Here is a 17,044-nt window from a genome sequence, read left to right as displayed (position 1 = left end):
TCCCTTCATCTCGGGGTCCGATGGTTCCCCTACTGAACTTGTCAGATGGGCCAAGTGATCGGTTTTTGTGTTTTCAGTCCTCGGGATCAACTCCATAGTGAGCTCGGTAAAATCTTCCTTGGCTTTGTCTAATGCTTGAGCATATTTTATCATATTTTCACTCTTGGTTTCAAACTTCCCCTTGCTCTGTTGTATGACCAATTGTGAATCTGAATAAAGGGTAGCTCGGGATACACCCAGATTCCGAGCAACCTTTAGCCCGAGCAATAGGGCTTCATATTCTGCTTCATTATTAGATGCTCGGAAATCCAACCTTATTGAGATGTTGGTTTCCTCGCCCCAAGGTGATATTATCACAATCCCAACCCCGCTTCCTGTTTGACAAGATGATCCATCTACAAATATCTTCCAATGGTCTTTTTGTTCTAACTGAACAGTCTCTGCCAAGAAATCAGCTAGGGCTTGAGCTTTGATGGCATTACGGGGCTCAAACTTTATGTCATACTCACTTAACTATATAATCCACTTGATCAATCTTCCGGATGAATCTGGGTTGGCCGCGATTTTTCCTAAGGCGCTGTTGGTAAGAACAGTGATCGGATGTGACAAGAAATAGGGCCTTAACTTTCTGGTTGTAATGACTAGGGCCAGAGCTAACTTTTCCTATGTCATGTAGTTAAGATCCGCTCCTTTCAAGGCGTGACTGACAAAGTAGACGGGTAGATGAGCCACCCCCTCCTTCTGGACCAGGACCGAGCTAGCAGCACGGGGTGTGACCGCTAGATACACAAAGAGCTCTTCTCCCTGTACCGGTTTGTTCAACACCGGTAGCTATTTTAGATATGTTTTCAACTCCTGAAAAGATTTTTCGCTTTGTTCATCCCACTCAAAGTTTTTAGTTTTTCTGAGTGCTTTGAAGAAAAGAAAACTTTTATCCGCCGATCTTGAGATGAACCGAGCCAATGCGGCAATCCTTCCTGATAACCTTTGTACTTCGTGAATATTCTTAAGCGATGTCATAGAGATAATGGCTTGAACTTTTTTCGGATTAGCTTCAATTCCTCTCCTTGTGACCATGAACCCTAGAAACTTCCCGGTCTGAACCCCGAATGTGCACTTGCTCGGGTTTAACATTAGTCGATATTCGCGTAGTGTCTGGAATGTCTGAGTCAGGTTGGTAATGAATTGTTTAGCTGTTCGAGTCTTGACCAGAATGTCATCCACATACACCTCAATATTTTTGCCTATCTGTTGTTTGAACACCTTGTCTATTAATCTTTGATAAGTGGCCCCAACATTTTTGAGTCCAAAGGGCATAACCACATAGCAATAAGTTCCTGTGGAGGTGATAAAACTTACTTTATTCTGATCTTCCTTGGCTAGGGGAATTTGATGATATCCCTGATAGGCGTCCAGGAAGCATAACAACTCATGCCCAGATGTAGAATCCACCAGCTGATCTATTCGGGGCAAGGGATAGCAATCCTTTGGGCAGGCCTTGTTCAGATCTCGAAAGTCTACACACATGCGCCATTTACCTGAGGACTTGGGTACCAGGACCACATTTGATAACCAGGTCGGGAAGTATACTTCTTGAATGTGTCCAGCCTTCAAAAGTTCCTCAACTTGCCCCTAAATCACAGCGTCTTTTTCGGGCCCAAAGTGTCGTTTTTTCTGAATAATAGGGTGATAGTCCCGTATAAAATTTAGCTTATGCTCCATTACTTCTCTCCGTACTCCCAAGAGATCAGATACGGACCATGCGAAGGCGTCTTTGTTCTCCATCAGACACTGTATTAACTGCTCTTTAAGAGGGGCTTCTAGCGTCCGAGCAATCTTGACCGACCCGGTCGGAGGGCAAATCAAAATTTCTTCGCACTCTTCTTCGGTAGTAGGAGGGGTATCATCTTCCAATAAATTTATTTGTTCCCGACCTATAGGCCCGGGTTGGTCATCATGATTAATTTTGACTGCTTTTTGTTCTATCCGTACCTCTCCTATGTAGCACTTTTGAGAAATCTTCTGATCTCCTTGAACCTCGCCAATTTCATTACCCACAGGAAATTTGAACTTTTGATATAATGCTGATGCTACGGCCATGAAGATAGTCATGGCCGGTCTTCCCAAGATAACATTGTATGCGGAGGGTGCATCCACGATAATAAAGCTGACAATCCGTGTTTTACTAGTATGGTCCTTTCCCAAAGTAAGCGGTAAATTGATCAATCCAGTAGGTCGGATGGCATGGCCGGTGAACCCGAACAACGACGTCACCACTGGTTCTACCTTATACTCCCCTAAATCCATCTGATTTATGGTTTCTTGGAATAGCACATTGACCGAGCTTCCCGAATCAACAAAAATATGGGCCACATCATAATTAGCGATCAGAGCTCGAATAACCAGTGCGTCATTATGAGTAGTATCTGACAAGCCTTTAAGATCATCTGGGCCAAAGGAAAGGGTCGGGCCTGTCCTAACCACCTGGTCGGCTATTTTCATGTTGCTCAATTTCCGACTGCTTGTCTTCCTTGCCTATTGGAATCTCCATCAGTCGGTCCACCAGATATCATGTTGATGATACCTTTCGCGGGAGGGGGTGGTCCTTGATTATTCCCAGGTTGATTTTGATTCGGACGCTGGAAATTTCCCTGTGGCGGCCCAGGTTGGGGTCTTGGTGCATACTGATCGGGGCCTTCTCGACTCCTTTTATTTGAGGGATATCCTCCTTTTTGTCTTGCCAACCTATCCTTCATCCCTGGCTCCTATTGAATTATCCTCTCAATCTCTTGCTCCAGTTGACGACAATCATTAGTATTGTGCCCGTACTCATTGTGAAAATCACAATACTTATCAGATTTCGGCCTGCGAGGCCCCTGCTCACTCCACGGAGGCCTCTGTAGAAGTCTCTTTTTTTCACATATTCGCATGGCCTGAATCCTACCCATACTTAGCGGGGTGAAAGAGGTGAATTGTCCCAGGAGTTCGGGTTGGGGAGATGGTCCCATCCTCTGAGGTATGTTAGGGATCCTGGTGTTCTTCGGACTTGGTGACCTGTCCATCCCACTATTCAAATGGGAAACTTGCACCTCCTCTAGATTCACATATTTCTCGGCCCGAGCAAGCAGTTCATCGTAGGTAGACGGTGGTTTTTTGATCAGAGATTTAAGAAAATCCCCTGTAGTAAGTCCTTGGGTAAACGCACTGATGAGCAGATCAGTAGTGGCAGTAGGTACTTCAAGGGCCAAGGCACTAAATCGACGAATATATATTCGCAAATCTTCTTGACCTTGCTGTTTGATAGCAAAAAGACTGAGAGTGGTTGTGGGGTGCTTCTTGCTACTAGCAAAATGGTGTAGAAAGGCTCTGCTGAAATCTTTGAATTCCGTGATATCTCCTGGACGTAGTAGGTTGAACCATTGTTGTGCTGGTCCTATCAAAGTATTGAGGAAGACCCGACACTTGATCGGGTCAGAATACTTATGCAATAACGCAGCATTCTCAAAACGGGACAGGTGCTCTTCCGGGTCCCCTTTCCCATTATATTCCCCAACATGTGGAAATTTAAAGTTTTTGGGAAGTTCGGACTCCAATATTTCAGCAGAGAAAGGAATATTCCGAACTGGCATGGCTAGATATCCTGACTGTTTCTTCTTCAAGAGCTCCATCTCTTCTTTCAATTTCCCGATCTCCTCTAATTGCGCGTTCTAATCTGGTGGTGGGGGAGGGAGATTGGCAGCCCTTGCAGCCATAGCCTTTTCGACAGCGGCCGCAACCATTTGTTCCATCTGTGCGTCTACTCCATTCGTGCCAACCATCTTAACTCTGTTTCTTCAAATTCCCATAGACGGCGCCAATTGATGATGTCGATTTTTTCCTCCGGGTTCGGTCTGGTAGAGCGGATCTCCAAATCCTCCACAAACTGGGTTGGGTCGGGCTTCACGTGTACTGCACAGACAAAATCTGAGTTAGGGGGCGCCGAAGGTGTTTTCGGCGTGACCCCTCTGACTCCTAAGTTAGTGCTCGAAAGTGAAAGAGCTTGACAAAAAGTAAGAACAAAAGAATATGCGTGCGTGAGTGTGTGAACAAGAAGTGAATAGAAGATATGAATGAATAAACCATGAACCATACCTGTATTTATAGGGGCTTGGAGGGGTAGGTTACCTTGTCAAGGTAGAACATGTGTTAGAGTAGGACTCTACTCGGGTAAGAGCCCTGACCAAGTAGGATTCTAATATCAATTTAAAGATAATATCAAATCTTGTATTCATAAGATATTGTCCTTATCTGTTGATGATCTTCATGTGTCCGAGAGTAGTGGAAAGTTCCAGATATTGGGCCCTTCCTGGGCTCGGGTCGGGCTCTAACCATACCTAGTTAGGGCTCAAGCCCATGTATTCATGATTACGATCTTATTCCCTAATAGGGCCATTTCAGACTGGGTTTCTCATAAAATAAGACTAAATGTGCCTCAAAGTGCATTTCCAAAAATATGGATTATTGGGCTCGGGTCGGGTTAGACCCGTATATTTTTTAGGGACATCAGATATGTAAAATCAGATAAAATTTAAAATCACATAAATATTTCTCATGCGGTCGAGTTCGGTCATTCTAAAATTTGGGCGTTACAAAAACATTATAATCTCCTTAATAATTTGAACTCCGAGCAACGTTATGTATATGATATATAATTAATACGGTTGATTCAAATAAGGGATGAGTCTTCTTTGTATATGGATATGGAGGTACCAGAAAAAAATTTATTTGAAAGATTATGTAAGCATTGTTGAGATCGAAGGGAGAAATTATTTTGAATATGGCATCCAGTGGTATAACATCTCTTCTACTACATGGTGGTAGAATGGCTCATTCTCGTTTTGCAATTTCATTTAATCCTAACGAGAAATCAACATGCAATATCAAACAAGGGAATCCGCTTGCTGAACTCATTGTAAAATCTTAAATTATCATTTGTGATGAGGCTCCAATAATGCATAAGTTTTGTTTTGAATCTACATGAATGATGTAATGAGATGTGTTAATCCTTCAAGCCTTCGTTTGTCTTTTTTTAGGCAAAACATTGTTTTCGGTGACGATTTTCGTCAAATACTGCCCATAATTCCAAAAGACAATAGACAAGATATTTGCCACTATCAATTCTTCATATATATGGGAGATTGCACATTTTTTAGATTGACAAAAAAACATGCGACTACATAATTTAGGTTATGATGAAGAATGCACTAAAATAAAGCAATTTTCGGATTGGATTGCGGATGTAGGAGATAGAAAAATTGGAGAACCAAATGACGGCTATGCGACCATCGATATTCCTGATGCACTTTTGCTGAAAGATGACAATGATCCTATGCAACGATTGTGGAGGGTACGCATCCATCTTTGGGCAACACTATCAGCGATACTGCACTTTCAACAAGGGGCTATTTTGGCACCGACTCTTGATGTCGTTCAGTTTGTAAATGAATACATGATATCTTTAAACATTCTGATGGAAGGTTGTGTTTGAGTTCTGATACGACGTGTCACTTGGATAGTAATGTTGACCTCTGCATGATGTGTGTACTCTGAATTCTTAAATGGCATAAAATGTTTTCGAGTACCGAATCACGAGTTAAACTTGAACGTTGCAACTCCAGTCATGTTGTTGTGGAACATACATCAAATCCATGATTATGCAATGACACTAGAGTGATTGTGACGAGGCTCGAAAATCATATTTTTGAGAGTACAAATTCTTGCTGGAAGTAACGCAAGTCATAAAGTGTTTATTCCAAAAATGTCATTAACACCTTTTGATCCAAGGCTTCCTTTTAAATTGCAACGAAAACAATATCCTTTAATTATATCATACATAATGACAATCAACAAAAGTTAGGGTTAATCATTGTCCCATGTAGAATTTCTTTTGAAAAACTCCATTTTTAGTCATGGTTAGTTGTATGCCACTGTATCTAGAGTTACGAATCTCAATTCCCAATGGTCCAAAATGGTTTAAAAATCTCGACATATACCAGTGATAACAACCAAAAATATTCAACGACAAATGTTGTATTTAAGGAAGCTTTTCAAAATTTGTATAATATTTTTTTGTTTTCTAATTGTACGATACATTTAGTTTATTTGTACTTTAATTAGCTATTCAAATGTTCTTGATCACTAATTCTAATCGTTAATTATATAAAATAATATAAGGTGTATCGCACGGGTTTATTTGTACTTTAATTACCTATTCAAATGTTCTTGATCACTAATTATAATCGTTAATTATATAAAATAATATGAGGTGTATTGCACAGGCAAAATACTAATTTATTAAAAATACAATGAGTTTTGCATTACAAAATTTTAATTTCTTTTCATTTCAATCATGAATCAAAATCAGCTTTACATTAAAAAGTGAATTATATTTCTAATGTTTTCAGGAAACGTTGAGTGAAATTCAAATATAGTCATAATTCGGCCTTAGCCTGCTATTTAAAAAAAAAAACTCGAGGGGAAAAAATAAAATGAGACAACTAAACAGAAACAAAAGGATCAGGAATGAAGTAGATAATGTTAAAGCACTTTTATACTTGTTTGATTGTCTCAATCTTCATCTTCGTCGTCTTCTTCGTCGCCACCATCGTCATCTTCTGAATCATCACTGCCCTTTTCCTGCATAGACGTAGCAAAAATATAACACATCGTCATCGTCAATTAAATATAAAAATCCTAAAAAATGCAACAGCCTTTGATTCCTGTCTTTCAATTTTCATTTATGAGCATGGCTAACGACCGAAAAACAAGATTAAGATATGATTACTAGCAAAACGCGGGTCTGGAGTTCATTGACACAGAGTGATGGCTATCGAAGTCTAACGTGGAAGCAGGCGAGATGAAATTTTTGTGGTGATGATTCATGAATAACACTAGTCTACGTAATCTATTGAAGATAATTTTTCCGCACTTGCCTCATCATCTTCGTCATCCTCATCCATTTCAAATTCTTCTTCGTCAGCATCCTACGATAGCGAAATTTATAATGGTTCAACAACCAAGAACACATAAAAAAGAACTTCAGATTCAAAGTCGTGCTCGCATTGAACTTCGCTAAAATTCTATTTTATCTCTTGAACACAGGAGGAGAAAAGATGAGAGCGAATATTACATTGTTAAAGTACGTGAGGGGATTTGGCCACAGGTCTTCCTTGATGATTTCAGCAACCTGCTACGAAAATAAGGTTCGCAATATAAGGAAGAGCATGAATGCAATTTATATATATTTCAGCATTTCAACAAGATAATGATTGGAAGAATTATGTGATTTGCATATATTTTACCTCGTCATGAATCTCAACCATATTGCCTTTATGCTGAGTCTCGTTGAACCAAGTAAAAAAGCTGCATCATTTTCACATCGTAACTGAATTAAGTGAGCAAAAACACAGAAATACACAAACCTAAGATGTTCAATGTGACTAAAATTAAACGCAGGTTATTCAACAAAAAACCATATAATAATCTCCCCCGGAGCTCGTCTGGCAGCCCTCAAGCAGTTTAATATGGTCCATACCTCTCTTTAGAAATTATATTTCACAAATTTACAGTGTCTTCCATGATTACAAAGCAAACAATTTTAAGAGTTAGGTGAGCAATACGTGTTCAAGAAAATTAGCATCAAATTACTAATTATTTCAAGCATATGCATTTCATAAACTGAGGTCTCCATTCGGTTAAAGTACTAGTTAATAATTAAATAATATTTCTGATGACAAGGACCTAAAAATTAAAATGGCCTCATTTCAATCAGATACATTTTTTTATGGTCAATAAGATGCGTTTTTTAAAAGCCAGCTGGCCGGAGCTTTCCGCTGTGAAAAGGCAAAAAACCTAGCCCACATTATTGTACCAAATTAGCTTAACGCATAAGCACGCTTATGACTGTGGTGTAGAAATTTCTAACAAATAAGGAACAAATAGGAGGAGTCTGCAGTATCCGTTCAGTGCGTTCACAAAATGGTATATGAAAAAAATCAATCTGTTTGAAGACAGTAAGCTCTGATATCCTAAACTATAAATGTTGCTCTAATGTCAGGGGTTTTAGTGACAAACATGAAATATGGACACATAAGACATATGGTTGATAAATTCAGACGTCAATCAACAGAGAATTTAGGACTGCTCAAATGGGTATGGAACTGCTGGAAACCTACCCCCAAGCTCTAACTTACAATGCTACACAAAAAGTTGTGGGGAACGAAAAAAGAAAAGAGAAGGAACAACCTTTCCTCAACATGAGATCGCTTGTTCCCATTCTTTTCTTCAACAACACCATTAGGAATGTCCTTCAAGAGCCAGGAGCACCCAATGAAATCAAAATGCAGGCAACAATTTGACTGCCTTCAAATTATCATGATGCACAAAAAGCTTACCATGCCTTCTTTCCATTTAATTGATGTCGCAGTGATTGTCGTCGTTCCCTCCTCAAGAAAGGTAAAAGTCTTTGTAAGCTCACTATTTTCGAAGTATGGATTGGGATCGAAATTCTGAGAGGACACCGAAATATCATATCAAAACTTGCAAAAGCTTTAAAAAAACAAGCATACAATCAGAATTTTTAAGGACACTCACAAATGTTATTGAGTAACCGGACTTCACATCTTTGGATTCTTCTACTTCAAGGTTGCCCAAGTACTTGAAAACCTAGCAAAAGAAAAGGACACCACCCAATCAAAGCAGATAAAGGGTACAGATTAAAGTAGTAATCACGACTTTGAAGATCCTTGCGCACGAGTGGAACAGCTTTTTACAATAGAGGGCAAAAAACTGTGAAGGTTGTAAAGAGAAAACAAATCATAATTGTTCCTATTTTTTCCTTTAGAAACGGAGAGAAAGATGAAACCTTCTGGTCTTTCTCAGTCAAAAGTTCACCAAGAGCGGGATGGCTCATAAACTGCAGGAAGAGGGATCATGTCAATCAAAGAGACAAATATTCAAGCAGTGAAAAGTACTTGCCAATATAGCATGCACTTTTTCATTCAGAGAATTAGTTTTGACGGTCACTAACCGCAGTCAACCAAAAATCAGGAATGGACTTAATGTGTTCATTTCGCTTATCATAAATGGGCTTGCGTATAGCATTGTACTTCTGTTCCACCTCCAGGACTTTGTCACTTGCTTCTTCATTGATCTGAAGAACAGAAGGAACATAATCAAGTTGTTCTAGCATTAGTTATTCGCTTTCAAGGTTCTGAATGAGAAAAAAGAGCAAAAAATCTTAGCCACCAAGGTGCTGCTATCTTAGAGACGCAATAGTGTGACCCTAAAATAGCTATCAATAGTAAGTTATCAATTTTATTATAAAGGCAACCAATAGTATCCAGTGAACTGTCAGAGTTAAGACCCCAAAAAAAGGAGAAAAAGAAAACTCCAGTTGTTTATTGCATTGGAGCAACCACTTCACCACTGAATTTTTTCCCCAATACACACCTTATCATGCATGCAGTGATGAACACAAACAGGAATGAAGAAAATATGGAGACCATCTCGAAGAAAACTGAAGATCCAGTCCTCACTTTCCTTTATCTTTATTATTAGTTATTACCTCTCAATTATTCCCAGGTCATATTCACAACTGGTATGGTATCTATGGCATATCAGTAAAAGGTCTAGTTACAAAATGCCAAATTCAAGTGACATAACCCACATGTCAATGGCAGAGCCACATCCAACCCACGGTAACTACACCTCCTAGTTATAAGAAACCCTTCTAAATTGTTTTCTAGAAAAATTTTCAGTTTTAGCTCCGGATTGAATTTTATTACCCTCTCAAAAAATATTATAAAAACTGAGGACTGGAAATTTTGCCTCCCCACACCAGGGACAGGGGGCTCTGCCCTTGCCACATTTCAGTTAATCTTCCATCTCTTTACAAGCGTAATCCGCTAGAAAAACGTGAATAGCACTCTCTTTCCTCCATGGTTGATTATCTCAGTCTGCAAATCTTACTAAATAGTCATAAGGGTTCTATTTCATGTCCAATATGACAAAAGCCTGAAGTCAAATATGATGATAAACTATTTTTCCTACTTAATGCCTGTAACTCTGCCTTGTCTCTGGATCTCGATCACAATGAGAGGATGTAATGGACAAAGTGGATATGAAATTCCAATACAAATACTTCATCAAGAAGTCAATATCGTAACACAATTAATCAATTATAAAAAGAAAAAAAGAAAACAAATTGCCAACAAATCCTAGCACTAGATACCTCCACTAACCTAGCAGCAAATTGCAATGCAGACGACTCAATATATAGATCAAGATCAAAGTTTTATTCAATTAGCAATACGATGCACATTTCCATTCTAAACATAAGTCAAAGTTAAAGCTTTGCAAACTCATTCCTTGTAAAAACAACAGGAGCAGACCAAAAATTGGTGAAGTAGGTTCTGTGGATACGAATTGATGTATTATTTTCATCAGCTAGCTACCCTTGGCAACCAAGTCCCATACATAAGATAAGGGATAAAGGCAACGCATAATCTCTTTCACATGATCCATAATTCTCAAAACTCAACCCAAGAGCACACTTCCCGAGTCCTGAACAAACTTGACTGAAAAATCCTAAAGTTTGATGCTTTTGAAAAAAAAAATCACCCCCACTAAATCAAACACCTTTTTCCCTAAAAATTTCTTCAGGGATATAGTACTCCTCCCAATAAAAATTGAATATTTCACCCAAGAAAACAACAAATTCTAATTTAGAGGCAACCCACCAAAAACAGAAGCATAATACAGCCATTCTGTCAAAAACTGAGAGAAATTGGATTTACTTTTTCGAGCTCCTCTTGAATTTCCTGGAGCTTCTCAATGGATTGAATCAGATCCCCATCATCGTCTTTTTCTTCCAATTTCTGCTTCTTTCCTTTGTCCACTCCCATTTTTCCTGAGGAATCCTAGAAATTTAGCGGCAGAATTGCAATATATTAGAGTTCCGTTGTTCTTCAAGGGCTGAGCTTAAACCCTAAATAAACCCTTTCGGTGATGCATAGCTATTTTAGGTTTCTTTAAAGAAGCTCATGCTATTTTAGGTAATCTTTGTTCATTCGGCCGAAAGAGAAAATCATATATGATTAAAATAGTAATGGAAAAAAATAATATAAAAATATAAATAAATATAAATATCGAAATGAAAATGAAATTATAAGATTTATATCGAATAAAAATGAAATTATAATATTGATGTGTTATGTCTAAAAATTCCACTGGGCAGGGCCCAATTATAAAGGTTTACTCCAAATATTTTTGAGGCCCAAACTTATTTAAGTATTATTTGTATTTAATTCAAGCAAACTCTGAATTCTACAAAAGCCCATAAAAGGCTCAAGCCCGTGAAACTCTTCGAATATCTATAAATAATTCAAGTCACCTCATTATTAAGGTACACACTTTCTTTAGCACTATAACGTCATACTCTCGATTATTATTCCTTGAGTAATCAGTGACTTGAGCGTCGGAGTGCCATTGCCGGGAACCCTCCCGGCTACTCTGACTTTGTTTTGTGACGTAGGAACAACCCACTGAAGATCTCGATAGGAAACACACAAGGATTTGTTGATACTCCGAATTTTGCGAAAGCAACGTGTCAAGTACAAGTAATTTTTTACTACATCAAATATAATGATGCTAGATTTTTTATCTAGAGCGGAAAACACAAATTGTATTTAAAAAAAAAACATTCAAAAATGAAAATAATTAATATTTTACGACAAATTACTTCTCAGATAATTATTTATATTTTTGCCATGATCAAAATATTACTACAAAACAAATCCCTTTACGATCTAGACTAATCCTATTATCTTCTATTAAATTCAACCTTTAAAATAAATACTGTTATTCCTTTCAAATAAATTGATAAAAATCATTTAATAAAAGTTACATAAAATATATGAAATAATATGTAATCTAATCACGACACTCGTATTTTCGCATCCAAAATTTAATATATTAATATTTCTTTTTCATTACGTATATTTTTTTTTTGTAAAAATATAAAAAAAAAATTGTTTTAATCATGACTAAAAATTAAAACATTTCATCAAGAAATTAAAAAAATATCATAAAAATAATTAATCACATTTAAAATTTTGTAACAGTACTATTTGCGTGTAGAGTGAGTAAATTACAATATTAGAGAGAACGACAAATTATTTTAAGAAGTTGGTGTATCATCAGATAGTAAGATAAATTATGCAACCATAATAGTCCAAAGTGCGACCTCAGCTAAATCACCTAATTCAAGTCAAATGAATTATATAATTTTAAGTAGGTTATTATCAAAATAATTGTTGTTTTTTCCATAATTATCTAAATGTGTGATACAAACAATCGACTTATTAATACGAATAATATATAATAGTTTTAGTCCAAATGTTTACAAAATCTTTTAAGAATATTTTCAAAATGACTGTCATCAACTGACCATCTGAGACTGAAATTTTATTAGAGTTGTTGATAATTTATAACTCATCTGATATTAAAATTTCGAATTTAAAATAAAATTTTGTGTTCAAGATCCAATATAACAAAACTCGTCGCTCGAGACGACTCAGAATACAATAAAGAATATGTGTTACAATTATAAATCAATAATCCAAGGTTTTAAAAAGAAAAGAAAAGAAAAATCAATGATCCTAGGACGAGTGGACGGCTAACCCAGTTGAAGAATTTGACCCAAAAAACTTGAAATAATGGGCCATAAAATACTTATCTTTGGGCCAAGCTCAGTACATTACATTTTCATGTCACATATTTGTGTTCATCAAAAGAACGAAGGAAAATAATAAAAAAAATACAAACAAGGCCCAAGAAAAGGAGACGAAATCGTCTGTTTCGTTTGGTGTTCTAAATTATGTTATACATTACTCAAACAAGTTTTGTTTACACGAATTATTAAAAATTATACAAAGAAGTAAAATGCAAAAACATTTTTTCAAACATAGACATCGTTTGGCTCATGAGATAGAATGACAAAGGATGTGATATATGGATGATACAATAATATATATAGATAACATAATGATTTATAACTCAAATATTTCATAGAACTTGAGCCAAAATGTCGGTTGAAAAAAGATGTAATCGGTAATGTCTCATCCTTCAAATCAAACGGTGCATCGGATCGTAAAAAAATCCGAGTGGTCCATAAATAATTGGGAGGTTTTATTTATTTCTCTAAGCAACACATTACAATGTGATACTGATGTTCGACCCACATTTGGCCCTTTAAAGAAACATTCCACTCCGGGACCTCATGATTTCATTAATGATACTACTCAACGCCTCTAGGCTTTATCTACTTAACGATATTTCCCAAATAACACTAATTATATTAATTTCCAACACCTATCTATCATTTTCTTCATTAATAATTTTTGTCTTCAATGAATTATAATAGCTTTTCAATTTTAAACCTGTCAAGATATTTTTGCTTTTAAACGAGAATACAACGCGCTTAGCTAGCAATGTTTCGCTGATCAGCTCATTATACTCGTCTCAACCGACATTTTTCATAATAGCTTCACAATAATCTTCTGATCAACATAAATTTTTCTTCTAAATATTGAAAAAAAAAGACGGTGATCTCAATTATCTATACATGTGAGACGGGTCAATCTGAATCATATTTACAATAAAATTAAAATAATATTTTTCATGGACCAATACAAAAGACTTGTTTCATAAAATTGATCTGTAAAACCATATTTTTTTTTTTTGTAATTATACGAACAGAGATACAGAAGATAAATCCGCAGAGTCATTGTCAACACATGGTAATGGAAAGTTATATTGAAGGCTAAGTTTATGCACCTCATATGTCGAACGCGTGGTGCACCATTGCCCTCAACAATTCCATATATAGAATCTGTTTAGCAAAAATCTTACACCAATACATTTTTTGAAAAAAATCTTACAAAATATAATTTATTCGAATATTTATCGTCGTGCATGCTAAGTATGTATATAGCATCGAATAGGTGAACTATATTGGTGTTTCGATGCTATTCTTAAGATGACGCATCCAATTGTTGATATTTATTCTTGGGTAATGCTATATGTACACGGAGTGTTATACGTTGGGTTACACAATGCACTTGAAATTACATGATTATCCCAGCACTTTATTTGGAAAAAATCTTTCAAAAATGCATATAGGATAATCATGTAATTTCAAATGCATTGTGTAACCCAACGTGTAATCTTCTGTGTACATGTAGCATTACCCTTTATTCTTGCATGTGACGTGAATACTTTGAAGAAAGATTATATGTGGTGGGACCTTTGTTAATTTTGGTGCATGCATGGCAACACTAAAACAAGGAATAATTGCTGCTTTTTGAGCAATGGTGTCTTCGCCAAAACCAACATACATTGTGTGCAAATAGATGCTTTATAGAACACTCTCAGAAGGAAAAAAAAATTGCTTTATAGAATTATTACATGTGCATATTCCCCTAAATAAATATATAATAGAAATATCATAATGTAAAGAATAAAAAAGTTATTTAATCTCAAATGGAAAGAAAAAGGAAATTTTCTTTTCTCGTTATATTATTAAATTTCAGTCTTATAAATTCATTATTACTATCTTTTCTTGGAGTTTTTGTATTTTTTTTAATATGACATTTATGTATACACTAACTATTACATATGAGACTATAATAAGACTGAAATATGACGATAATATATGTCGATTTTTTCTCGCACAAAATGTGAAGGCTTTTAATTTTAAGCATTTAGGTACTGTTTGAGAGACAATTTTTCATTTTTTTCTTAATAAAATTTCGCAAATTTTAAAATTTTGTTAAGAAAAAGCCGAGAAGTTCTTTCTAGAAACTCTTTCAAACACTACCTTAGCATGTTGTTCCTTTTGATGACATGAAACATTTATATCAGCTAGCGTTTCTACTTCTACACTTTTTAGCTTTATCATGTTGTTCCTTTTATTGACAAAACATTAATATTAAAAAAAATAATTTCTTTTTACTATATGAAAGGACAAGATCCACCTTCTTAAGTAAAACAAAATCCTAGATTTATATATAATAATATAACAATTTATTACAATAATTACAACATCTAGCTAGGATTACTATTTAACATATAATTCCCAACATTTTCAGCACTTGACGTTCCCTTGATTTACACTAAGACGAAAGTCTCTTAATTACTTCTCTATAAAACACAACATACATTATATATATATATATTGTATGTTTCAGCACTTGTTCCCAACATTTTCAGCACTTGTACCTAAAATCATCGTGATCCATTTTGTTTATTTGTCATTTATAAAAACGGCTTCGTCTGTGCTGCTATATCGAGAGTAACACTCCCGATGTATCGCAAATAAGATCTGCGATTCAGAAGTTGAGGGATTGTTTTAACAGATCGCAAATATTGATTTTGGCACGGATATATAATTAATTGGAACGAATAAAAAAGATAAAAGAAACCCGAATAATTGTTCTTGCAATGCAACTAGATCAGCTTCATACATGCAATTCCTTGTAAAATCTTTCCCGTCTCCCCGAATGAAAATCTTGATTAATGGGTACCTGCAGGCATGCATCCTCTGCAACTTCCACTGCTTTGTAGTTCTTGCATCTCAAGATCCCGCCGCCTCCGGACCGTGTTTTCGGCTCACAGCCTCTGGTTTTCGAGCTTCCAGTACTACTAGCAATGTTCTTGGCAAGCACATCTTCCACAACATCGACACATCTTTCGTCGTTAAACGAAAGTACTGAAGAGAAATCCGCTGCACTTGCGGTGACCACACTCCACTGTATGCTGGCCTCGCTCGGGGCATAATGCGAAATCGGACTCATGCAACTAGACATTTGATCATGATCAGTTGTTTGGGGAAGATATATGGATCCTGATATGTTTTCGATTTCGAATAAATCCGAACTCGCATCACTAGCCATATCATCACAAAATGTGCTGTGTCCAATTACAGTACTGGAAGCTGATCGGTGATTTTGGCCTGCTGCCCCTTTTGGGATTGCATCCCAGGTTAACATGGAAAGTTTCCTCTCCATGTGTGTGGCTACATCTCCTTTTAACGACGCCGCTGATCCCGATCCGAACACTTCGATGGAGCGTCTAGATTCTTCTAGGATCTGGAGCTGTTTCTTGGCTGCTGAAGTATCTTGTGTCACAAGATTGGGTGGTGGTGGGATGAAGGCGAGAGTATCGACTCGTTCGGATCCGGTTCGTGTAGGCTTTGAGCCATAGTATGCTGCTCCATCTGCTACCATTTGGTTAATGAAAACATCTTTCCTGTGGAAACAGGGCCCCGGACAGCCGAATCGGGCGAAAATTCGTCGTCCCAAGGTCTTTTTCTGTTTAGCTTCAACTCTTGGCAGGCTTTGGAATAATGCACCTTTGCTATTCCAGCTGCTTGCCTCAGAGCACAAACTCGGGGTTCTTAGCCTGGCATTTGGTCCTAAGAAGGGGATATCTGTCATCATTTTGTTCTTAAAATCGAGTTTCGGTGATCCGGCTTGATGCTCCAGCTTCATGTTGAAGTACCTGTCGGCACCAAACACACTGATCTCGCCATCTTTTGGGATTTCTTGGCAGAAGCTGAATGAAGTGGTGGGATCTTGAACCGGCCCCGGAACTTTGAACACGAAGTTTTCGCTAGTGTTGCGATAAGAAAAGGAATCGACTCGTGGATTCGTGTGGCTATCTTGGCTGTCTCTTGAGCTTGAGAAGCCGGTAACATTCAAGGGTGGCTTTGAATTGGACTTGCTTTTGTAGTTATCTTTAGCAGAGTCTAGGTAATAGGCGAAAGAGGCGACGCGAAGGCCGGTGTTATCATCGGCAGTCTCCATCTTTTTGTGAAGTTTTGTGTTTGTTTGGAGGATGGGAGGAGGATGTTGGGGAGTTTGGCGCAAGGGTACAAATTTTATCAAGTGGAGGAAATCGAGAACTCATGCGACATGTTCTCGATCTTGGATAGGCTTTGTTTTGC

The 17,044-nt window shown here is 37.1% G+C and overlaps 4 protein-coding genes across 6 annotated transcripts; all 4 read right to left on the bottom strand.

The window, feature by feature from the left end:
• Positions 1-1,632: 1,632 nt before the first annotated feature.
• On the bottom strand, positions 1,633-2,502 carry LOC140862176 (uncharacterized). The gene has a single exon (XM_073265182.1). The coding sequence runs from the start codon at positions 2,500-2,502 to the stop codon at positions 1,633-1,635; it is 870 nt and encodes a 289-aa protein (XP_073121283.1).
• A 263-nt stretch (positions 2,503-2,765) lies between these two features.
• Positions 2,766-3,668, bottom strand: LOC140862175 (uncharacterized). The gene has a single exon (XM_073265181.1). It carries the CDS (start codon positions 3,666-3,668, stop codon positions 2,766-2,768), a length of 903 nt encoding a protein of 300 aa, XP_073121282.1.
• A 2,676-nt stretch (positions 3,669-6,344) lies between these two features.
• Positions 6,345-11,097, bottom strand: LOC140863398 (NAP1-related protein 2-like). Of its 2 annotated transcripts, none has more exons than XM_073266797.1 (10): positions 10,836-11,097; positions 9,068-9,190; positions 8,903-8,953; positions 8,632-8,703; positions 8,433-8,546; positions 8,284-8,345; positions 7,341-7,401; positions 7,169-7,228; positions 6,972-7,022; positions 6,345-6,675 (listed from the first exon to the last, which is right to left on the bottom strand). In XM_073266797.1, exons 1-10 carry the CDS (start codon positions 10,941-10,943, stop codon positions 6,607-6,609), a joined length of 771 nt encoding a protein of 256 aa, XP_073122898.1. In that variant the 5' UTR covers positions 10,944-11,097; the 3' UTR covers positions 6,345-6,606. The 2 variants fall into 2 exon arrangements, with proteins under 2 accessions (XP_073122898.1, XP_073122899.1); XM_073266798.1 differs by having other exon boundaries at positions 6,348-6,675; positions 7,169-7,225.
• Positions 11,098-15,188: 4,091 nt separating this feature from the next.
• LOC140867124 (protein PHYTOCHROME KINASE SUBSTRATE 3-like) lies at positions 15,189-16,994 on the bottom strand. Of its 2 annotated transcripts, none has more exons than XM_073272199.1 (2): positions 15,564-16,994; positions 15,189-15,421 (listed from the first exon to the last, which is right to left on the bottom strand). In XM_073272199.1, exons 1-2 carry the CDS (start codon positions 16,902-16,904, stop codon positions 15,344-15,346), a joined length of 1,419 nt encoding a protein of 472 aa, XP_073128300.1. In that variant the 5' UTR covers positions 16,905-16,994; the 3' UTR covers positions 15,189-15,343. The 2 variants fall into 2 exon arrangements, with proteins under 2 accessions (XP_073128300.1, XP_073128301.1); XM_073272200.1 differs by having other exon boundaries at positions 15,624-16,994.
• Between the last annotated feature and the right edge of the window lie 50 nt (positions 16,995-17,044).

This window comes from Henckelia pumila, chromosome 4, assembly GCF_033568475.1.
Source record: "Henckelia pumila isolate YLH828 chromosome 4, ASM3356847v2, whole genome shotgun sequence".
Classification (NCBI taxonomy): domain Eukaryota; kingdom Viridiplantae; phylum Streptophyta; class Magnoliopsida; order Lamiales; family Gesneriaceae; genus Henckelia; species Henckelia pumila.
The sequence above is the reverse complement of the archived record's forward strand: the minus strand, read 5'-3'. Positions and strand labels throughout refer to the sequence as shown.

Coding starts and splice junctions, on each gene's coding strand:
- LOC140862176 (XM_073265182.1), bottom strand. CDS start 2,502: ATGAAAATAGCCGACCAGGTGGTTAGGACAGGCCCGACCCTTTCCTTT.
- LOC140862175 (XM_073265181.1), bottom strand. CDS start 3,668: ATGGAGCTCTTGAAGAAGAAACAGTCAGGATATCTAGCCATGCCAGTT.
- LOC140863398 (XM_073266797.1), bottom strand. CDS start 10,943: ATGGGAGTGGACAAAGGAAAGAAGCAGAAATTGGAAGAAAAAGACGAT. Junction 7,402..8,283: donor CGATCTCATGTTGAGGAAAG/GTTGTTCCTTCT, acceptor AAAATGATGCAG/CTTTTTTACTTGGTTCAACG. Junction 7,229..7,340: donor TGGTTGAGATTCATGACGAG/GTAAAATATATG, acceptor TTATTTTCGTAG/CAGGTTGCTGAAATCATCAA.
- LOC140867124 (XM_073272199.1), bottom strand. CDS start 16,904: ATGGAGACTGCCGATGATAACACCGGCCTTCGCGTCGCCTCTTTCGCC. Junction 15,422..15,563: donor GATTTTACAAGGAATTGCAT/GTATGAAGCTGA, acceptor TCTGAATCGCAG/ATCTTATTTGCGATACATCG.